Here is a 24,519-nt window from a genome sequence, read left to right as displayed (position 1 = left end):
GTAGCGTTGAAGGAGAGAGGTAGAGAAAAGGAAACAAAGTAGTGATCGCAGTAAGATTGCAGCAAGATTAGTAGACAAACAGCCTCTAGTAAAGATGAGGTCAAGTGCATTGCAGGCAGCCTTGAGTGGGAGGCAGGCAGCCTTGAGTGGGAGGGGACTGGGAAAGGGTGAGGTCAAAAGAGGAAAGGAAAGAAAGAGGTGGAAAGAAATTAATCCAAGTCAGGCGTCGGAAGGTTGAAGTCACCCAGTATGATGAGTGGTGAGCCATAATCAGGAAATTAGCTTATCAAGGTGTCAAGCTAGAGTATATAAATTGTTGAAAGATCAGTGTACATATTTTATATATATATATCATGTGTTTAATACACTTGGCTATTTGTTCATGTAGTGTGAAATACAAAGATATCACTGTACATTGATAGTTTAAAAAAAATGCATGGGCAGCACCATTGCGTAGGACTTCCTATGGATTAAGGATTGATCACATATTTCCATCCAGGTCATCAGGAGGGATCAGCCAATGAGTTATAATCATGAGCAAACGTTCCATAACTGCAGGTGGCGGTAAATCTAGTGGTGAACGACTCCAACTCCTGCCATCAGAGTTGTTGGAGTCAACCCTCTTGTAGTGGAAGAATGAGAGAAGGTGATAATCGCAACTAGCACCTAGCAACTGGCAGTCTCATGGAAGTCACGCCAGGAGAGGTGTGACGACTAATGAAACTTGAATTGATGAAATTAACCTTCGTGTGAATTAAAATATCATTTTTGGATTGTTTTAATAGTTTATAAAGAGCTATGAATTCTGATATGTTTCATTGAACTGAAAGTGCTATGGATTTATTGTTACAGGGAAACTGTATTATTCTGTTTGTCGGATGGCAGATAGTTCAAAGAGGAGCGACACGAGTGTGCTCTTATCATACAGTGTTGAGGTGTGATTATTAGATTAGAGCAGTGGTTCCCAAACTTTTTATAGTCCCGTACTCCTTCAAACATTCAACCTCCAGCTGCGTACCCCCTCTAGCACCAGGGTCAACGCACTCTCAAATTGCCACACACAAGCTATACAATATATTTATTAAACATAAGAATAAGCGTTACATGGTCGCTGCCCATTAACAAAGTTAACCGTTTTCACTGTAGTGTCCAAAACATCTTTCAAGCTCTTCAGGCATTCTCTAGGCATTAAGAGCCTCTCGGTGGATGCTGCAGTGTACCCAAGTGGAGTCGGGAGCAACTGCTTGCAAGCGCGTTACCACTCCACTATGTCTCCCTCATGTGGACCGTTAGTGGAATTCCTGCCAGAAAGTAACGGTTAATGTGATTGGATGTTAATTATTTGACTAGGCTACCTGTATTTAACATTGTGTTGTTATTTCGCTGAACACTAGTTTAATTTTATTTTTGGCAGTGAAACGAGGCTACCTCACCCAAATATATAGCCCCGTTGGAGAATATAAATAGACTGTTTGAAAATGTGAAGGATTTTTTTTTTTAATGTGAATCACATTTTTATTTGGCGTACCCCCGATGGCAGTTTGGGAATACCTGTAGAGAATGCTGGTGAAGTTTTATGCATTTTGTTTTAATGTTTTGAGCCATGCAAGGTTATATTAATTAGACGATAGGAGATATTTGGTGCTCTTGGAAGAAAAAAAGCTGGGCTTAAACCTAGATCATGGAGTCATTGGTAAACCGATCTCCTGACGTAATTTTGTATATCATAGTGATTAATTTTATATGCTGTTAAGAATTAGGATATTTTGTATTATATTTATTGTGAAGATTTTTGGTATGTACCATTTGTTAATTGTATTCTTATTGCGTAACTGTAATACATCTGATTACTTTTAAATGGATATGAACCGTAGTCCTCACCTTTCTGAGTAATATTCCTTGAATTATTATTTGATATGTCTAATGGTTAATATTATTGACAATATACATAGCATATATACTCGGTCTCTAATTGTGCATCTCTGAGTTAAGGTTAAGTCAATAATTTAATGCTAAGACATAGATTGTAAGATATTAACTCCTTGTTCCTCAGCCACTTAATAATTGCATAACGGTAAACATAGACTCTAGCATTTTATAGTATTCCGAGTGGTGACGCAAGGCTCGCAACCTTGACTATACCCACTGATTACGATTATGGGTCTATAGCGTTCACATAATACTGGAGTCAGATTGATAAATTTAGTTTATTATTCAATGTAATTTTTACACATCTACATAATGGAGACCTCTCATCCTCAGTCGATGGGGATTTCCACCACCCTACATAATGGTTGGATAATTTCCACCAAACTGAATGGAGACTCATCCAGTTGATGGCTGACCAAAACAAGCCAAAATTAGATACAGCTGAAATGTCAGTGTGATGAGTCACTAATAAACTAGTGGATTGAGCGGTTTGACAATATCTACTAACCAAAATATTCAAGCTAATCCGTAGCCTACGCCAGCCTAGCTTCCTACGGTAAATGTTTCATTGGCACCATTTATAATATTTTATTTTTACACCAAAAACAAACATACATTTACAACGTACAAACGCACACAAACAACAACTACATACAGTGCCAACAGAAAGTATTTATACCCCTTGACTTATTCCACACTTTGTTGTGTTACAGCCTGAACTGAAAATATATTAAAAAGCTTTTTTTTCTCACCAATCTACACACAATACCCCATAATATAAAAGTACTCCATAATATAAAAGTACTCCATGCTCACAGCTACAGTTGAAGTCAGAAGTTTACATACACCTTAGCCAAATACATTTAAACTTAGTTTTTCACAATTCCTGACATTTAATCCAAGTAAAAATTCCCTGTGTTAGGATCACCACTTTATTTTAAGAATGGGAAATGTCAGAATAATAGAGAGAATTATTTATTTCAGCTTTTATTTCTTTCATCACATTCCCAGTGGGTCAGAAGTTTACATACACTCAATGTATTTGGTAGCATTGCATTTAAATTGTTTAACTTGGGTCAAACTGTTCGGGTAGCCTTCCACAAGCTTCCCACAATAAGCTGGGTGAATTTTGACCCATTCCGCCTGACAGAACTGGTGTAACTGAGTCAGGTTTGTAGGCCTCCTTGCTCGCACATGCTTTTTCAGTTCTGCCCACAAATTTTCTATGGGATTGAGATCAGGGCTTTGTGATGGCCACTCCAATACCTTTACTTTGTTGTCCTTAAGCCATTTTGCCACAACTTTGGAAGTATGCTTGGGGTCATTGTCCATTTGGAAGATCCATTTGCGACCAAGCTTTAACTTCCTGACTGAGGTCGTGAGATGTCGCTTCAATATAGGTGCATAATTTCCCTTCATCATGATGTCATCTATTTTGTGAAGTACACCAGTCCCTCCTGCAGCAAAGGACGCCCACAACATGATGCTGCCACCCCCGTGCTTCACGGTTGGGATGGTGTTCTTCGGCTTGCAAGCATCCCCATTTTTCCTCCAAACATAACGATGGTCATTATGGCCAAACAGTTCTCTTTATGTTTCATCAGACCAGAGGACATTTCTCCAAAAAAGTATGATCTTTGTCCCCATGTGCAGTTCCAAACCGTAGTCTGGCTTTTTTATGGCGGTTTTGGAGCAGTGGCTTCTTCCTTGCCGAGTGGCCTTTCAGATTATGTCGATATAGGACTCGTTTTACTTTAGATATTGATGATGTTGTACCTGTTTCCTCCAGCATCTTCACAAGGTCCTTTGATGTTGTTCTGGGATTGATTTCCTTTTTTCGCACCAAAGTACATTCATCTCTAGGAGACAGAACGCCTCTCCTTCCTGAGCTGTATGACGGCTGTGTGGTCCCATGGTGCCTCTTTGGGATAGGCGGGACGCAAATGTCTCAACTGGCCAATTGTCAGGGAAAATGCAGAGTGCCAGATTCAAATAAAATACTATAAAATTCACACTTTCATTAAATCACACATGTAAGATACTCAATTAAAGCTACACTCATTGTGAATCCATCCAACATGTCAGATTTTTAAAATGCTTTTCGGCGAAACCATAAGAAGCTATTATCTGATGATAGTACCAGCAGTAAACAAAGGGGTTAGCATATTTCAACCCTGCAGGCGCTACACAAAACGCTGAAATAAAATATAAAACATGCATTACCTTTGATGAGCTTCTTTTGTTGGCACTCCAATATGTCCCATAAACATCACAATTGGTCCTTTTGTTCGATTAATTCCGTCCATATATATCAAAAATGTCCATTTATAAAGCGCATTTGATCCAGAAAAAACAGCTTACTACAAAATATTTCAAAAGTTGCCTATAAACTTTGCCAAAATATTTCAAACTACTTTTGTAATACAACTTTGGGTATTTTTAAACGTTAATAATCGATCAAATTGTAGACGGGGCAATCTGTTTTCAATACTGGAAGAAAACAAACCAGCGTTACTTTTCACGTCTTGCGTTACTCACAAAAGTGTTACCCAGTTCCTAGTTGGCTTACTTCTTTATTGCACAAAGGAATAACCTCAACCAAATTCCAAAGACTGGTGACATCCAATGGAAGCGGTAGGAACTGAAAACAGGTTCTTAAGAAATATCCCTTGGCAATGGCAAATCAGGCAACAGAGAAGGGGGGAAAAAAAATCTGAACAGTTAGTCCTCAGGTTTTGCCTGCTACATAAGTTCTGTTATACTCACAGACATGATTCAAACAGTTTTAGAAACTTCAGAGTGTCTTCTATCCAAATCTATGAATAATATGCATATCTTATATTCTAGGCATGAGTAGCAGGAAGTTGAAATTGGGCACGCTATTTATCCAAAAGTGAAAATTCTGCCCCCTAGCCCCAAGAGGTTTTAATACATGTGTACTATTGTTTGTACAAATGAACGTGGTAGCTTCAGGCATTTGGAAATTGCTCCCAAGGATGAACCAGACTTGTGGAGGTCTACCATTTTTTTCCTGAGGTCTTGGCTAATTTCTTTTGATTTCCCATGATGTCAAGCAATGATGTCAAGCAAAGAGTTTGAAGGTAGGCCTTGAAATACATCCACAGGTACACCTCCAATTGACTCAAATTATGTCAATTAGCCTACCAGAAGCTTCTAAAGCCATGACATCATTTTCTGGAATTTTCCAAGCTGTTTAAAGGCACAGTCAACTTAGTGTACGTAAACTTCTGACCCAGTGGAATTGTGATACAGTGAATTATAAGTGAAATAATCTGTCTGTAAACAATTGTTGGAAAAATTACTTGTCATGCACAAAGTAGATGTCCTAACCGACTTCCCAAAACTATAGTTTGTTCACAAGAAAAATGTGGAGTGGTTGAAAAACTAGTTTATGACTCCAACCTAAGTGTATGTAAACTTCCGACTTCAACTGTTCATTCCTAGTGCCTGCATTATTGTTTGCCACATGGCCTTAAATTGTACCAATTTGTTTTTCTCTGTCACCCATGCTATTTCAATAATTAAATAATAAATACTTTGATTTTTCCATTGTGTTAATGATAGTGTATTAATTGATTTTCAATTTCTAACACAAGTTTGTTTTGTTGGCACCCATTTAATTAGCCCCAAGGTAACCTTGTTAAATTTAGTTCATTCTCTTAAGTTGATGACTGTTCTCTCATTAGCTGGGAATGTTGTTTGAAATGTACAATGCAACATACTTGATATGGTTATCAACTTGCGTACCCCTAAAATGTTTTAATAAAGTTGTGCAGGGTGTACTATTAGCATGCTAGCACTCATTAAGACAGACTAGGATAACAAGTAGCATAGCTAGCCATCACTAGCCTTTACTGGTTGAAGTTGAAGTAACTTCTGAGTGTAATATTGTTGACTGATGACTATTATATATATAATTTACAACATTTGAAGGAAAGCTATATGAAGACATCAAAACTATAAAAATAACACATATGGAATCATGTAGTAACAAATAAAGTGTTAAACAATATTTAAGATTTTAGATTCTTCAAAGTAGCCAACCTTTCTCTTGATGACAGCTTTGCACACTCTTAGCATTCTCTCAATCAGCCTCATGAGGTTGTCACCTGGAATACATTTCAATTAACAGGTGTGCCTTGTTAAGTTAATTTGTGGAATTTCTTTCCTTCTTAAGCCAATCAGTTGTGTTGTGACAAGGTAGGGTTGGTATACAGAAGATGGCAAGAATAGCGCAAATAAGCAAAGAGAAACGGCAGTCTAGCATTACTTTAAGACATGAAGGTCAGTCAATCCGGAATATTTCAAGAACTTTGATAGTTTCTTCAAGTGCAGTTGCAAAAACCATCAAGCGCTATGATGAAACTGGCTCTCATGAGGACCGCCACAGGGAAGCAAGACCCAGAGTTACCTCTGCTGCAGAGGATAAGTTCATTAGAGTTACCAGCCTCAGAAATTGCATCCCAAATAATTGCTTCAAAGTTCAAGTAACCGACACATCTCAACATCAACTGTTCAGAATCAGTGTGAATCAGGCCTTCATGGTCGAATTGCTGCAAAGAAGCCACTACTAAAGGACACCAATAAGAAGAGACTTGCTTGGGCCAAGAAACACAAGCAAAGGACATTAGACCGGTGGAAATCTGTAATTTTGTCTGAAGAGTCAAAATATGAGTTTTTTTGGTTTCAACCACAGTGTCTTTGTGAGACGCCGAGTGGGTGAAAGGATGTTCTCCGCATGTGTGGTTCCCACTGTGAAGCATGGAGGAGGAGGTGTGATGGTGTGGGGGTGCTTTGCTGGTGACACTGTCAGTGATTTATTTAGAATTCAAGGTACACTTAACCAGTATGGCTACCACAGCATTCTGCAGTAATACGCCATCCCATCTGGTTGGACTCTCATTTGTTTTTCAACAGGACAATGACCCAACACACCTCCAGGCCATGTAAGGGCTGCTTGACCAAGAAGGAGAGTGATGGAGAGCTGCATCAGATGACCTGGCCTCCACAATTGAGATGGTTTGGAATGAGTTGGACCACAGAGTGAAGGAAAAACAGACAAGTGCTCAGCATATGTGGGAACTCCTTCAAGACTTTTGGAAAAGCATTCCAGGTGAAGCTGGCTGAGAGAATGCCAAGAGTGTGCAAAGCTGTCATCAAGGCAATTGTTGGCTACTTTGAAGTATATCAAATATATTTTGATTTGTTTAACATTTGCTAACTACATGATTCTACATGTTATTTCACCGTTTTGATGTCTTCTCTATTATTCTACAATGTAGAAAATAAAGAAACCCTTGAGTAGCTGTGTCCAAACTTTTGACTGGTACTATATGTGTGTGTGTTTCGTTATTGCTTGAAATCAGGCATGGATTAACTGCTTTCAAAGGTGAAAAATTGCTTCCATACCCCGCTTACGTGATTTTCGTTGAAAATGTATATGTGTATGGACAAATGGGATAGATACAATGAGTAATCTATCATTCTCTATGTTCTCAACCTAAATATATAACTCCATACATATCCCAATGCTTAGGTAAATGCAGAGTTTAAGACAACTCGGAAACCCAAGTTAAAATTTGAGCATGTTTTTTGTTGTTGTTGCATAGAGCTTCTTAAGTTCCTATTTGGTTGATTCTGCTACTTTCCAAGTGGGACGCTCAAACTTTTTATCTTTCCATGAGATTCCAAGTCGATCATTTCACAAATCTTTTATTGGTCTCCCAAGCGGCACAGCGGTCTAAGGCACTACATCTCAGTGCAAGAGCCATAACTACAGTCCCTGGTTTGAAATCACATCTGGCTGTGATTGGGAGTCCCATTGGGCAGCGCACAATTGGCCCAGCATCGTCTGGGTTTGGCCGGGACAGGCCGTCATTGTAAATAAGAATTTGTTCTTAACTCCAATCAAAATCAAATCAAATTTATTTATATAGCCCTTCGTACATCATCTGATATCTCAAAGTGCTGTACAGAAACCCAGCCTAAAACCCCAAACAGCAAGCAATGCAGGTGTAGAAGCACGGTGGCTAGGAAAAACTCCAGAGAAAGGCCAAAACCTTGGAATAAACCTATAGAGGAACCAGGCTATGAGGGGTGGCCAGTCCTCTTCTGGCTGTGCCGGGTGGAGATTATAACAGATTATAACATGACCAAGATGTTCAAATGTTCATAAATGACCAGCATGGTCAAATAATAATAATCACAGTAGTTGTCGAGGGTGCAGCAAGTCAGCACCTCAGGAGTAAATGTCAGTTGGCTTTTCATAGCCGATCATTAAAAGTATCTCTACCACTCCTGCTGTCTCTACAGAGTTGAAAACAGCAGGTCTGGGACAGGTAGCACGTCCGGTGAACAGGTCAGGATTCCATAGCCGCAGGCAGAACAGTTGAAACTGGAGCAGCAGCACGGCCAGGTGGACTGGGGACAGCAAGGAGTCATCATGCTTAACTGACTTGCCTAGTTAAATAAAGGTTAAAGCTCTTTTATGTTTAGATAAGAATTGTATACCTGTCTTGTATACCTATACACCATTCCTGTGTGTGTTTAATAAAAAATATTAGAAATAAATAAAGGTTAAAGAAATAATAATGGTCAAACATGGGCATAACCAGAGTATCTGTACACAAATAATACTGTTCCTGATAGCATGGCTTCCTCTCCTGGCAGGGCCCAGCAAGTGGTATTGGCAGGTGGAAGATGCTGGAGATCTGAATCCACTGCGCCTACATCTTGGCACTCCCCCACCATTGTAAAAAAATATTTTGGAAGATATAGAAATGCATATATTAATATCTACAATTAATGCATACTTTTAAATTATATTATGTGAGCTAAACATAAAAATGTATGACAAATTATTTAAAAAAAAAAAATTAAGTTCTAATGTTAATGTCCCTGCTACAACAAAAAACAACTGAAATACAGTAGTCCTTGAAACATTGAATTGAAATACTATAGAATTTCATTCATTCTATGGAGGACTGCTTCTTCTGGGGAGTGTCAATTTGGCCTACTAGTGGGTTCAAAGTATTTAATTGGCAGATACATAGACTGGTTAATTGTATAATTGGATCTGAAGACCTGTGTATTCATAAATTCCGAGTTGTCACGAATGCAGCATTTTTCCAACAACTCGCGTCACCATGGAAGCGATCCGTTTGTGTCATGTTGTATTCGCCATTTTGATGGTTCTATGTGTGTGGGCTACGGCGATGAATGTCTCTACAGTGCAGCTAGCTAGCTAGTTAGTTTACAAACATTCAACATAAAGTCTCATACTGTTACATACATTTAACCGAAGAGATCAAGGAGATGTGTGCAACTTTTTTGTATGCCGGACGTCAAATTTGAACGACTAATCGGAATGCGAAGTCTGCATTTTAGTCTGTTTTCTAACTTCGCCAGTTAGCCGCCAGGTTTCTTCTACTAATTCGCAATTCAACGTCGTACGTTAAGCTAAAAGCTAGCGATGATATTGGATTCTATGGAAATCATACATCTGAAGAGGTATTGGCAGCGACGTCGCCCTGACACGCTATTTCTGGACATTGAATGATTGCTTCCTAGTTATGCAGCTAGTTAGCTATGTTAGCTAATTTAGCTGAAATACAACATGGGCTTTCAAATACAACATTCCACCGTGCCTTTTTTCGTCATGGCTATGTAGGGGAACGCACAGCAAGCTACACGTGTTTTTATTTTCACTCAACGTTGCTTTCACCGTTCACGTTCCAGTTGTCTCGTAGACTAGCACAATGAACCGTTATTCATAAGAAACTGCAAATGTCCAATCGAACCACCAAGACAAGATGAGTCAAAGAAACGGGCAATATTGTCCTCACAGAAATGTGATTGCTTCATTAGATTCTTCCCTTTGACCACATCAAAAGGACCATCAATTATGATTTTTGGATTGATACCCCAGGAGTTACATGAACAGCTCCTAGACCTAAAAAACTACCAAAATCGAACAAATGGTGTGGAAGAGCTGAAAAAACTCCTCTTTGGATTGGACTTGAAGCCAGTCCCCTCGGACAGTATTGTGGAGTTTATATATTTTCTCCACAGACTTCTAGATGACACCAACTTCAAAGTTTTGTATGGCACTTTACAGGTGATAAACCTACTCATCCAGAAATTGGATTACAATATAGACAAATATTTCAAACAGATAGTATGCGTGGCTCTGAAACCCCTTGGAGACAACCGTGCTGTCACCCGGAATGAGTACATGAATGTGTTCAGGCAGTTGACTAGAATTGTAGGGCCACAGAAAGTGTTAGACCTTGCCATTGGACACCTGAGACACAAGAACTCCAGGGTCAGAGAGGATGTCATCAACATCATCACAGCAGCTATGCTCACCCACCCCAAGAAGGACTTCAACATCCCCAGCCTCTGCTTTGAAGTTGCACCATACTTGGCGGACAGCAAGAAGAAGGTCCGCCATGCAGCCCTAGAACTATTTGCTGTTTTTGACCATTGCCTTGACACAGGGAAAAAACAGCCCCTAATGAAGGCTGTAGACAGAGTGGAGCTCAATGGGGATGTGGAGGGTCTTATGGCAGCTGTTCAAGCAAGAAGAGCCAGGCACATACTTCCCAGACTGTCTTCCGATGGGATGGTAGAATACGCCCTTCTAATCCCTAAATCAGGACAACGACGATCACCACAGTTTGGGTCAGGAGCTGACCTGGAGTGGGTGCTCAATGGTGGGCGGATCAGCAGTGCCAAGAGCATCAGGACGGAACCAGACTCTGACAGGCTGTATCATGGTTATGGAAGTTTGGGCTCCCTCATTGATGACCTTCCACTGCAGAGGAGAATTGTCAGTGCAGGCAAAGGGAAGAACAAGCTTCCCTGGGAGAGGTCAAGCCTTCCTTCCACAGTGAACATCCAGCCATGCAGTACCTCTAACGGAAAATCCTCTGATCAGGTTGGTCATAGTTGACGCCAAGGTTACATCAAGCAAAAGTCTGCTGATGACACTTGTTTATCATTTACCTTTTTTTATGTAGCAAAGTGTCATTCGAGAAAAATAAATATCAAGACATGCTCTCTCTAGGCTACAGGTACAATAATCTTATTTCCATAGTGGCACCATAATTACATGGAAGAAGGTGCAAATAGAATGAGGTTTGTGACCACCCAAAGTGAAAATCTGTCAAATATTAGTTTGCAGGAACCTGAAAGTTCACTGAAACAATAACACGCAGTATACTAGATATTGACAAAGGCTTGTGTTGGGACTATATGGAGTTGTATCCATAACTATTTGTTTGATGGCTGATTTGGGCAGTTCCACGTAGAGGAATTATGTTTTGACTCCGATTTGTCACTTTAAAGGGAAGGTAGCATACTCTTAACCACATGTAACATATGGATATGCATTAGTATACTCATCCAATGCAAAGTTACACCTAATTTTTCAAGTTGTTACATAAAACCGATCAGAATGCCGAAGTCATGTCAGAAAATGTTTTTCCGGGGTGTGATGTAATATGGAGGCCCCGGCAAGCCAGCCTATTCCTTAAAGGTTAACTCCAACAGAAATAACTTAAAATGTATAACCTCAAATTAAACCAAATCGTTTACACTCATGTAAACTACAAACTACTTGTTTCAATAACATTTTCAGCCAATTTACATGTTAATAGTTTATAAATATATTGTTAGAAATCAACTTGCAAGGTTGCTAGCCAACTAGCCTGCTAAAGTTAGCTCTACTAGCCTGTTAACATAAGCCCTATTGGCCTGCTAACATTAGCCCTACCAGCCTGCTAATGTTACGTTAGAACTGCATGAGTCAGCCATTTGCTATCAACACCTATATTAACCCTTTACGCTACAGACGATGTTGTGAGAAGACCGATTTTCGGGATATCTCATGGTCTGACAAACGCCACTCTTGCTCTGTCACCTTTCACCGCAGATGCAAAAGTGTGACATTGGCTGATGGGGTGGAGTGAGACGCATCCAATGCAAAAAAACAGATGTGCATTTTATGTGTGTGTGAGCAAATGATGATGTGAGTGTTTGTGTGTGTTGGAGTGTCAGTGTGCATGAGTGTGTAGGGCCCTAAGAGTGCATAGAGCCAGTGCAAAAATAAAATACAAGGGTCAACTCATTCAGTGTAGCCTTTGTGTTAGCTATTTAGTTAGTTATTTAGCAGACATGGTTTGGGGATGGAAGCAGTTCAGGAGCCTTTTGGTGTCAGACATGATGCACCGGTACCGCTTACCGTGCGGAACCAGAGAACAGTCTATGGCTTGGGTGGCTGGAGTCTAATGATTTTTCGGGCCTTTATTTTCACACCGCCTGATATCGAGCAGGGAGCTCAGCCCCAGTGATGAAGCCCCCCTCCCCCGTTTCCTTTAGTCCACGATCAGCTTTTGGCCTTACTGACATTGAGGGAGAGGTTGTTGTTCCGGCACTACACTGTTAGGTCACTGACCTCCCTGTAGGTTTTCTCATCGTCACCTGATCACCTACCACCGTTGTGTCGTCAGCAAACTTTATGATGGTGTTCGAGTCGTGCGGGCCACACAGTTGTGGGTGAACAGGGAGTACTGGAGGGGAGTAAGCACACACCCCTGTGGGGCCCCTGTGTTAAGGGTCATAAGGGCGGTGGTGATGTTGCCGCCGACCCTCACCACTTGGGTTCGGCCCGTCAGGAAGTCCAGGATCCAGTTGCAGAGTGAGGTGTTCAGTCCGAAGGTCCTAAACTTGGTGACGAGCTTGGAGGGGACTATGGTGTTGAATGCTGAACTATAGCCAATGAACAGCATTCTCACATGTCAGCAAAAACATAACACCTCGAGTTAAAAATATATATATTTGGGATATTGAACTACAATAGGTGAAGTGGATTTACATCCGGTAATCGAATTACATCATTGCTCCCTGATCTGTACCATACAGAAAATGATAATTCTCGATATGAATATCATTCCCTTCATGGTGTTGTATCCTAATAGGTACACAAAGGTACAAAATATGCAATGTCCTTCTTTTGCATATTTGAGTATACAACGCACTGGCTATTATTGTAATGATCTCCACCCCCAAACAATACCACATTTAGTTGGTCCGAACCAGACCAAATCTGAAAAAATCATAGACATCTATGTTTCACAAGTTTGGACACCACAGTAGAGTAAAGTATATATGTATAATACAGTACATAACATTCTACTCTAGTGCTGTACTGTACAGTGTAGGGTTGGCCGGTATCTAGATTTCCATACCGTGCCATCTCGGGATATATACGTTATTACCGGTAGTGCACACAAGGGGCGCAATTTCTTTTTCGAATGGGGAAAAAAAAGCCCCAAAAATGCCACTTACCAGAATGCTAAGAAGTACTAAGGAATCCTCATAGCGGATGCTTGGTAAATGCTAACGAGCGCATGCAAACATTTACTACTAAGACAGACAATCCAGCTCATAAAGTTATGCAAGCATCTCAAAATGCAGTTTGCAACACGCACAAAACAAATATTAGAAAGCCGGGATCTTAATCCAGGGGGGGATTGTCTCTGCTGTTGTTACCAAGAAGCTTGATCCTGCAAGCTAACATTAGACACCTAGCTAACATTAGCAACCAAAACCCAGCTAGATAGTTAACTTAATAGTTATAAGATATATAGCTGGCAAACAGTAGTGAATTCCATACAAGTGTAACTTGATCACCTCACTTAATTTGCACTACAGGACTGACTCACCTCTAGAAGCTCCCATTTTGCACGTTGTTCTTTTTTGTAAACAAACACACGTAACTGGCTCAAACAGCTTTTCGGGAAACTAGTACCGGCAGCTTCATAGTGAAGGCAAAATTATGAACGCGATCTGCGTTCATAAGGATAACTGTTTGGAGTTTGTGACAGTAACTATGTGAGCTTATTACAGTATTATAGACATTTTGTTCTGGGATTTCTAGTGTAGCTTGTCAGCATCATATAGCAAAACATCTTAGATTTTTATAGATAACTTTTAATAGTTTGTAGCTCAAACCATTCGGACTCTACAGAAGTTTTTGTAAAATGACCCGGGCCCCTTCCCGATCCCGGGCCCCTTCCCGATCCGCCCTTGTCTCACAAACACCACTCTAGCGCAGCCCCCATTAATCACACATACTAATAGTTGGTATATACGGATGCAGAAGAAATAGACAAATCCTATTAGAAGTCCAAAACATGCCAGCGTTACGGTGGGACTCATTGGGTTAAGGGACATTTCCCTTCTTTGCTTCAGCTTGAGTTTTTGTAAAAACTACTCCACAGATATGTCTCTTTTACAACTTGTGCTCAAAATCTTTACAGCCCTGAACAACAATTAATACGCTCTTGGTATCTTTCTAGAATCCAAAGTGTTCAACACAGTTGATTATGAAATATGACTCGCTAAGTTGCATTATTACAGTTTTCACGATTATACATATAAATGGCTATATAATGATGTTTATGATCGAGAACAATTTGTATATGCAATTGCTTGTGCATCTACCAGGGCCAAGATATCCTGTGGTGCTTCACCCCTTGGACCTTTGTTATTCCTAATCTATATCCATGTCCTTGCTGCTGTGTCTGCTACCGTACTTACCGTTATTGTTACTGATGATACCAACTTCATTTTATCACACAAGAATTTCAATTCACTTATCATTGAAGCCAACTCCAGCATGGCACATTTTATGAATGGTTCCAGATAAACTATCTTTAAATGCTTAAAAAAATCCAAATTCATTGTATTTACTGGTAAGAATATGAAATATTGTTTTAAAAAAAAAAGGGCCAGAATTTCAATTGGTGGGAACGAAATGGAGCAGGTTTCATCCTCTAGATTCCTAGGTGTTCTTGTTGATGAAAAGTTGTCCTGTAAAGATCATATTCACTTTGTCTGCAGGAAAGTCGTGAAGTCCGTTGGTATCATCAGAATGATTAGTGGTTTGGTTCAGGCTTGCTTCCTAACACACACTATACTATAGCTTAATTTACCCATATCTCATTTACTGCAATATTGTCTGGGCCAGTACATATGCTTTCTACCTACACAAATGACTCATCACACAGAAGAAATTGGCAAGACTAGCCGCCTCTAATGGCTTGGCTCCATCTGCCCATCTGTTTTAGACAATATAGTGAGTTGCTTATCTACAACATTAATATACAAGAAACAATGCACCTTCATCTACAAGTACACATACCTCCCAGACAGCCTACCTAATCCTTTCAATAGATTCTTCCAGGTTCATTCCCAAATCCATGCAAACAGCACACAGCGATAACCTTCACCCTCCCCACTGCTGCACCTCACATAGTCAATTCTCTATCAGATACAAAGGTTCCATACTCTGGAATTCTTATATTCACATTGCCAAAACATCATTATCCATCAATAACTTAAAGTGTAGACAAGGGGTCAGACTGAAAAATCAAACTACGGAGTAGTCTCGTTCATGTAGCTTAACTCTCTTACACACACACACACACACACACACAATTAAACATGTTTTGTCTTGTATAGTTGAAGTCGGAAGTTTACATACACTTAGGTTGGAGTCATTGAAACTAGTTTTTCATCCACTCCACAAATTTCTTGTGAACAAACTATAGTTTTGGCAAGTCGGTTAGGACATCTACTTTGTGCATGACACAAGTCATTTTTCCAACAATTGTTTACAGACAGATTGTTTCACTTATAATTCACTGTATCACAATTCCAACAGGTCAGAAGTTTACATACACTAAGTTGACTGTGCCTTTAAACAACTTGGAAAATTCCAGAAAATGATGTCATGGCTTTAGAAGCTTCTGAAAGGCTAATTGACATAATTTGAGTCAATTGAAGATGGACCTGTGGATGTGTTTCAAGGCCTACCTTCAAACTTGGTGCCTCTTTGTTTGACATCATGGGAAAATCAAAAGAAATCAGCCAAGACTTCAGAAAAAAGTCTGGTTCATCCTTGGGAGCAATTTCCAAACATCTGAAGGTACCACGTTCATCTGTACAAACAATAGTACGCATGTATAAACACCATGGGACCACGCAATCGTCATACTGCTCAGGAAGGTTAGGCGTTCTGTCTCCTGGAGATTAATGTACTTTGGTGCGAAAAGTGCAAATCAATCCCAGAACAACAGCAAAGGACCTTGTGAAGATACTGGAGGAAACGGGTACAAAGGTATCTATATCCACAGAAAAACAAGTCCTATATCGACATAACCCTAAAGGCCACTCAGCAAGGAAGAAGCCACTGTTCCATAACCACCATAAAAAAAAGCCAGACTACGGTTTGCAACTGCACATGGGGACAAAGGTCGTACTTTTTGGAAAAATAGCTTCTGATCTGATGAAGCATAAATAGAACTGTTTGGCCATAATGACCATCGTTATGTTTGGAGGAAAAAGGGGAGGCTTGCAAGCTGAAGAACACCATCCCAACCGTGAAGCACGGGGGTGGCAGCATCCTGTAGTGTGTGTGCTTTGCTGCATGAGGGGACTGGTGCACTTCACAAAATAGATGGCATCATGATGAAGGAAAATGATGTGCCTATATTGAAGCAACATCTCAAAATATCAGTCAGGAAGTTAAAGCTTGGTCACAAATGGGTCTTCCAAATGGACAATGACCCCAAGCATACTTCGAAAGTTGTGGCAATATGGCTTAAGGACAATAAAGTCAAGGTATTGGAGTGGCCTTTACAAAGCCCTGACCTCAATCCCATAGAACATTTGTGGGAAGAACTGAAAAAGCGTGTGCAAGCAAGGAGGCCTACAAACCTGACTCAGCTACACCAGCTCTGTCAGGCGGAATGGGTCAAAATTCACCCAGCTTATTGTGGGAAGCTTGTGGAAGGCTACCCAAAACGTTTGACCCAAGTTCAACAATTTAAAGGCAATGCTACCAAATACATTGAGTGTATGTAAACTTCTGACCCACTGGGAATGTGATAAAAGAAATAAAAGCTGAAATAAATCATTCTCTCTGCTATTATTCTGACATTTCACATTCTTAAAATAAAGTGGTGATCCTAACTGACCTAAGACAGGGAATGTTTACCAGGATTAAATGTCAGGAATTGTGAAAAACTGAGTTTAAATGTATTTGGCTAAGATGTATGTAAACTTCCGACTTCAACTGTATACTGAGTATATCATGTACATTTATAATTAGTATGCTCTGTTTAACTGATGTAACTTTTTTTTGTACTTATATTTGTATCCCTTTTGGGTTTCCAACCTCACCTGCTCAGTTTTGACCTTTTTTTTTATCTGTACTGTTTTGTCTTTCATCTACATTTTAAAAAATTATAATAAATGCTGAAAACATTTTGCTCCACTATTTGAAAAGAAGGAGAACAAGCTATAGGATGAAAAATACAGCCGTTTTGGTGCAGGTACAGATGATTTTATGTATTTATTATTATTCTACAAATCGGTACTTGGAGTCAAATATCAATATATCATCCCCTCTCTACAATGGGTTTACTCCCAGATCGCCTCATCAGGGAAGTCAATCTACTAATCTCCTTGTTTTCATTCTCTCAGATACTGAAACACCCAGCTGTCAGTGTCAGACAGTGGCAGACGTTTGTTTGTAGTGGGGAAACACCGGCCATCTCCCTTTTTTCGGTATAATAGAGTAGCCTACTTGTGCTTCTGAACTGTTGCCACAAAGTCGCAACAAAAGTATAGGCTATGCGCTTAAAGATCCGTAGGGGAGAGATCCCAGAAGTGGCACCTTGTCACAGAGATGGTTCGAGATAACACAGACTTTTGAGTGAGCATTCAGGTACTATTAAATCGTTTGGAAGAATGACCATTTTGTTTTTTTGCAAGCATTTCGCTACACCCGTAATAACATCTGCTAAATATGTGTATGCGACCAATAACATTTGATGATTTGATCACAAACTACTTGTTCAACGAGGCTTTTTGAAGTTTGCTCTGTGCACCATAGTCCTTTCGGAGCCTTCCAGTGAAACCTTATGTTTATAGTAGTCCCCGTCTCCCAGCAACATCTTTGCGACACAACACGCATGTATTCAGAGGGGGCTTGACACTTAATTGGCAATGCATGTGAAGATATCGTAGGACCCGATGCGATTGTGGAACGTCAACAACTGGGCTGCGTTCACACAGGCAGCCCAATTCTGATCTTTTTCCCACCAATTGGTCTTCTGCTCAATCGGTTTCCCGATAGCGATGGAACTTGGAACTTAAGCTTTACAGTGTTTTGACGATACATCGTTCCTATAACAGCCGACAGTGTCACATGCGTTTCCCAAAGCACCACGTAGAGAGAACGTTCGCGTCATTTGTAGCATGTGTCAATACCGAAAGAAAGGCAGCGCTGCTCTCTGATCAGTTTCACCCATTCAAATATTACCTTAATATCATCATTATTTTACAATACTGACGACGGATCAGCCCCTAGAGCTGTATTATAACCTATGGCTGCAAATATTGAGGTGGCTTAGTCTATTCTTACCCAACAATACTGCACAAAATTACACATTTGGTACTTCATCAAATAAAAATCAAATAAAATGTTATTTGTCACATGCTTCGTAAACAACAAATGTAGACTAACAGTGAAATGCTTACTTATGGGCTCTTCACAACAATGCAGAGAATAAAACAGAGAAATAAATAAAAATATTAACACAGGGAATTAATACAGAATGAGGAACGATAACATGGATATATATACACGGAGTACCAATACAGAGTCTATTTGCAGGGGTGCGAGGTAATTGAGGTAGATATGTACATATAGATAGGGATAAAGTGACTAGGAAGCAAGATAGATAAACAGTAACAGCAGCGTATGTAATGAGTCAAAATAGTTAGTCCGGGTAGCTGTTGGTTAACCGTTTAACTAACTATTTAGCAGTCTTATGGCTTGGGGGTAAAAGCTGTTCAGGGTCCTGTTGATTCCTGACGTGGTGCATCGGTACTTCCTGTCGTGTGGTAGCAGAGAGAACAGTGTATGACTTGGGTGGCTGGGCCGTATGCACTACCGTCTAGTGCCTTGCGGTCGGATGCCAAGCAGTTGCTATACCAAGCGGTGATGCAGCCAGTCAAGATGCTCTCAATGGTGCAGTTGTATCACTTTTTGAGGATCTGAGGGCCCATGCCAAATATTTTCAGGATCCAGTTGCAGAGGGAGGTGTTCAGTCCTAGGGTCCCTAGCTTGGTGATGGGCTTGGAGGGCACAATGGTATTAAAACACTGAGCTGTAGTCAATGAACAACATTCTCACATAGGTATTCCTCCTATCCAGGTGGGAGAGAGCAGTGTGGAGTGCGATAGAGATTGCGTCATCTGTGGATATGCTGTTTGTAACAATTGCAAAGACATTGGCAACTTTGTTCTGAAGTGATCTGCAGTCACAGACAGACAAATTAACACTTTGATTCTATATTAGGTGGAGATCTTCTGTGTATAAAGTAGGCAAAAAAAACATCTATTGACCCACTTAGCTGTTCTGAGGCAGTTGGTTAACAACAATTGTCTAAAAGTGCAACTTTACTAACGATGGTTTTGGGAAGCAACTCGGAGATTTAACAATGCTCCTACGAAGGTTCTAATGATGCACTTAGCCTTAAGATGCTTTTGGGACTCTGGGTCCTGATCTTTTCGCATCAGATTTTTTGGACTGATCAAAAGACCAATTAGTGAAAAGAAGATATGAATTGGGCTGCCTGTCTAAACGCAGCCTTACTGCTCTGGTGTTGATTAAGATCCCAGTGGTTAAATCTAACGACAATGGGAGTTGCCTTTAATGTGAGATGGATCTTAACACCATGTCTCAGGGAAGCTTTGGTGAGCACTGAGGTGAAAACTGCCTATCTTTCATTCTACTGCCTATCATCAATTTTACTGCGACGCTTGAAAATGTCCCATGGCTACACTTTTTATTACATATTTTACCCCCTTTTCTCTCCAATTTTGTGATATCCAATTGGTAGTTACAGTCTTGCCCCATCGCTTCAACTCCCCTACAGACTCGAAACACGAAACACGACCCTGCCAAGCCGCACTGCTTCTTGACACACTGCTCGCTTAACCCGGAAGCCAGCCGCACCAATGTGTTGGAGGAAACACTGTACAACTGGCGACCGAGATCTGCTTGCAGGCTCCCGTCCCGCCACAATGAGTCGCTAGAGCGCGATGGAACAAGGAAATCCCAGCCGGTCAAACCCTCCCCTAACTTGGACGGGGCTGGGCCAGTTGTTCGCCACTTCATGGGTTTCCTGGTTATGGCCGGCTGTGACATAGTCTGGGATCGAACCCAGGGCTGTAGTGACACCTCAAGCACTGCGACGAAGTGCCTTAGACTGCTGTGCCACTCGGGATGCCCGGCTACACCTTTTATAGTAAAAGTTTAATGAGAGTAGTACACGTCATTGAAGTAGGACAGACGCCATTGAAGTTTGTGTTTATACACTGACAGAGTCCCAGAGCACACAGTTTGTTGTCTGAGCTAAATCACTGCAATATCCCTTTGTTGATACCAATGGATGAAATTACAGTTGATCCATGGTAGGCTCTCTGTTTTCAAATAGTCGTTTATGTTTGACATGTGAACTTTACCCAGTTTTGTGGCTCAGTGACATAATTGTCACCATAGTTATCCCCTGATTACATCTCCTCAGGTCATCAGTGAAGACTGCTTGTCCCTCTCCCGGAAGCTGAGCCCAGAGACATATGTCCCCAGTTTTGGTAAGTGCCCATTTCCTGTCTCTTGCATGCATCATGAGCTACCACACAAGCTGACGAGGTGCAGTTGAGTTGAGTTGCTGTCAGTGCCGAAGTTAGCCTGGCTCTAGATTAAACCAGCTTTGAATTGGATTATCACACCGAGTCAAGGAGCCATGCTATTTCACGTCACTCAGAGCACTGACATGATGGATTTGCTAGGCCCCCTGGCAGAAGAGTGCCATACACACAACAAGAATCATTCATGATTGAAGAATACCATGGATTAATTGCTTATATTTTGCTGTTATTGTTGGAAAGAGAGTGTGTATGCAAGACAAGTACCAAGAAAGCCTAATATGGACAATAGCATGCTTGAATATAATTTACCCTTCAAATCCTAACAAATGTCCTCTCTATCTCAAACCGGTGTGAAAGGGGATTTCTCTCCAAGAATGCATAGGTTGAGAGTTATGTAATGTATGGTGATAATATATGGAGGTGTCCTTGATGTGAGGGGGTGGTGAATTCTCTAAACATGGTTGATGTAGGAGTCAGTCACTCCTCATCATGTTCCTGCTGTTTAATGTCAATGCCATTCGTAGGCGTTCAATAAGTAGACACTTAATACGAGCCGTGGAGGCTGGCTTTGAGAAGGAGCTGTTGAGAATGCATTTGGTTATTACCAAACCTCGATTTGGTTCTCATTAGGAAAGCAATGGGGCCGAACTTGCAAACATTAGAAAATGTTTGTTTAACCTGGACCTCAAAATGTGCCAATAAAAATTCCTGACATGGGGTTTGATCACGTGCCGCTATGTGTTAGCTGTTCCCACATTTACATTTCAATAATTTAGCAGACTCTTATTCAGAGCGACTTAGAGTTAGTGCATTCATCTTAAGATAGCATAGTAAGTACATTTTTCCTTAATAAAGTAGCTATCAGCAAAGTCAATGCTAGTAGGAAAATGTAGGGGGAAAATGTGTGTTCCCATCAGATAATCTGGCAGATTTAGCCCTGTGCTAACCCTTCTCTTCCATATACGTGCAGGCTAGGGATGAATATTTTCCCCAAAATCTTCCAAGTTTCAATAGCGGGAATAATTCATATTTATCCCAGGGTCCTGGGAAATGCTTGAAAAACCAGAAGTACCCATTCAAAGCATTTAAAACCAAGATATGGTCACTGCCAGGCTTCTCCCCAAATAAGAGAGTCGCTGCGCCACCTTGTCGGCTTGGCTGCATGTGCAAATGACACTGATATTTAGTAATGATAGAGTAAATATCTTTGATCGCCAGTGACAGTATTGTGAATTGTTCATAAATTCAGAGAGTTGTCATGTTCCTCAATTAATTCAGCGCATTTTGATAAACCATTTCTGTATGGACTTCGCTTTGTGCATGGGGACATTGCCATGCTGAAACAGGAAAGCCTTCCCCAAACTATTACCACAAAGTTGGAAGCACAGAATCGTCTAGAATGTCATTGTATGCTGTAGCGTTAAGATTTCCCTTCACTGGAACTAAGGGGCCTAGCCCGAACCATGAAAAACAGCCCCAGACCATTATTCCTCCTCCACCAAACTTGACTTTTGGCACTATGCAATCGGGCAGGTAGCATTCTCATGGCATCCGCCAAACCCAGATTCATCCATTGGACTGCCAGATGGTGAAGAGTGATTCACCAATAGCGGCAAGCTTTACTCCACTCCAGCCGATGCTTGGCATTGTGCATGGTGATCTTAGACTTATGTGAGGTCTCGGCCATGAAAACCCATTTCATGAAGCTCCCGACGAACAGTTATTGTGCTGACGTTGCTTCCAGAGGCAGTTGTTGGAAAGGTGGCATCTTATGACGGTGCCATGTTGCGTCACTCAGCTCTTCAGTAAGGCCATTCTACTGCCAATGTTTGTCTATAGAGATTGCATGGCTGTGTGCTCAATTTTAAACATCTGTCAGCCATGGGTATGGCTGAAATTGCCGAATCCACTAATTTGAAGGGGTGTCCACATACTTTTGAATATATAGTGTATCTACCAGAGTGAAAGTTGCTATTGGTAATGGAGATGTTGAGGAGTGAGCTAAAGGGGTGGTACCAGTGGGTCTGCCGTTGTGTATGTAACAAGGGCCAGTTGACCAGGGTGTAAAGGTCACAGTAATGAGTGTTGAAGGGGGCACTGGTATCAAAGCAGATGGCAGTTTGGTAAATTACGTCTAGTTTATTGAAGGAGGTTTTGGATGCAAGCCTGTAAAACTGCGTCGCAATAGTCCAGGATTGCCATTATGGTCATTTTTATAAGGGTGTGCTTGGCAGAGGGGGTGAAGGATGTTTTGTTGGGTTACAGGAAACAAATTCTGGATTTAACTTTAGACTGCAGGTGGGGGACGTGGGTATGGAATGAGAGTGAGCAGTCCAGCCATATACCAAGATATTTATAGGTGTCAACATACTCTAGCTCTGACCCATTCAGGGTGAAATTGTTAGGAGGACAGGCATGTTAAGGTCGGTTCCGGTTGAAGAGCATACGTTTATTTTTTTTGGTATTGAGGAGTAGGTTAGGTCAGAGAAGGCATGCTGGATGTTGTTAAAGCTATGTTGTAGGGTGGTCAGCACGGTGTTCAAGGAGGGCCCAGTTGTGTACAAGATAGTGTCATCGGCATAAAGGTGGATGGGGGAGTCACCAGCAGCATGCGCAGCATTGTTAATCTACTCGGGGATAAGGTCGGCCCAAGAATCGATCCTTGTTGAGCTCCCATAGATACAGCCAGTGGTTTGGACTGTAGGCCTTTGGAATTCACACATTGTACACGGACAGAAAAATTGTTTTCAAACCAGGCTAGACAGTTCTCTGAGAACCCTAGGTCGATGAGTCTATTGAGCAGGATACAGTGGTTAACAAAATCAAAGGCTTTAGCCAGATCAATAAAAGCAGACGCACAATACTGCTTGTTGTCAAAAGCAGATATGTTGTTTAGAACCTTCAGTGTTGCAGAGGTACACCCACGGACAGTTCTGAAGCCAGACTGCAGACTGTTCTGAAAGAACACTGTGGGACTCAAGGTGGCGGGTTAACTGTTTGTTGACCAGACTTTCAAAAACTCAATGCAAAGGCAATGCAAGATGGAGATTGGTCTGTAACAGTTGGGGTCTAGCTTGTTGCCCCCTTTGAAGAGTGGTATGACGGCAGCAGCTTTCCAATTCTGTGGGACTTCAGATGTTTGCAAGGTGAGGTTGAAGAGGCAAGTGATGGGGGCTGAGATAATGCTTCAGAAAGAAGGGGCCCAGATCATTGAGCCCAGCTAATTTTATTAGGGTCCAGATTACTCGACTCCTTTAGGACCTCGTTCTTCTGTACTGGCTGGAAGGAGAAACGGGGGGTGCTCTGAAGGAGAACACTACTGGGGGAAGCATGGCTCGCAGCAGGCATGGTTAAAATGTGTGGCCAACCCTGACAAAGTGCTTGTTGAAACTCTCAACCCTTCTGACTTTATCAGAGGTGATATTGTTCTCAAAGTTGAGTGCAGAAGGCAGCTGAGAGGTTGAATTTTCATCTTCCATGGTTTTCAGTGTTCCAGAACTTATTTTAAAATGGGTCAGAACAGTTCTGGGCCTGTGCACAGATGCCAGGTCAAGTATCAAGGCCTGCCCATTAAAGTGCTTTAAGAGATGTTTGACAATAATCAGAGAGGGGGCGTTTAATATTGGTACCGTTGTGGACAATTCAACAGTAGTCACTATGGCCTTGGCAGAAAACTGCAGAGGAGTACTTAGCAGGCATATCAGTGATAACATCTATGAGTAGGCCATTATCTGCAGACTTGGGCTTGTATCTATTGTGAGCCTGTAAAACCCCAAACAG

General features: G+C 41.1%; 1 protein-coding gene across 3 annotated transcripts in view; it reads left to right on the top strand.

The window, feature by feature from the left end:
* Positions 1–9,137: 9,137 nt before the first annotated feature.
* LOC139383478 (TOG array regulator of axonemal microtubules protein 1-like) overlaps positions 9,138–24,519 on the top strand; it is a 34,217-nt gene continuing 18,835 nt past the window's right edge. For all 3 annotated transcript variants that reach the window (XR_011628737.1, XM_071128033.1, XM_071128034.1), the window contains exons 1-2: positions 9,138–10,888; positions 20,616–20,682. Coding sequence is in view for 2 of the 3 variants with exons in the window: in XM_071128033.1 (XP_070984134.1) it covers positions 9,854–10,888; positions 20,616–20,682 (1,102 nt within the window). In the remaining variant the exon portion in view is untranslated. The remainder of the gene's footprint in view (positions 10,889–20,615; positions 20,683–24,519) is intronic.

Source organism: Oncorhynchus clarkii, chromosome 25 (genome assembly GCF_045791955.1).
Source record: "Oncorhynchus clarkii lewisi isolate Uvic-CL-2024 chromosome 25, UVic_Ocla_1.0, whole genome shotgun sequence".
Classification (NCBI taxonomy): Eukaryota; Metazoa; Chordata; class Actinopteri; order Salmoniformes; family Salmonidae; genus Oncorhynchus; species Oncorhynchus clarkii.
The sequence above is the reverse complement of the archived record's forward strand: the minus strand, read 5'-3'. Positions and strand labels throughout refer to the sequence as shown.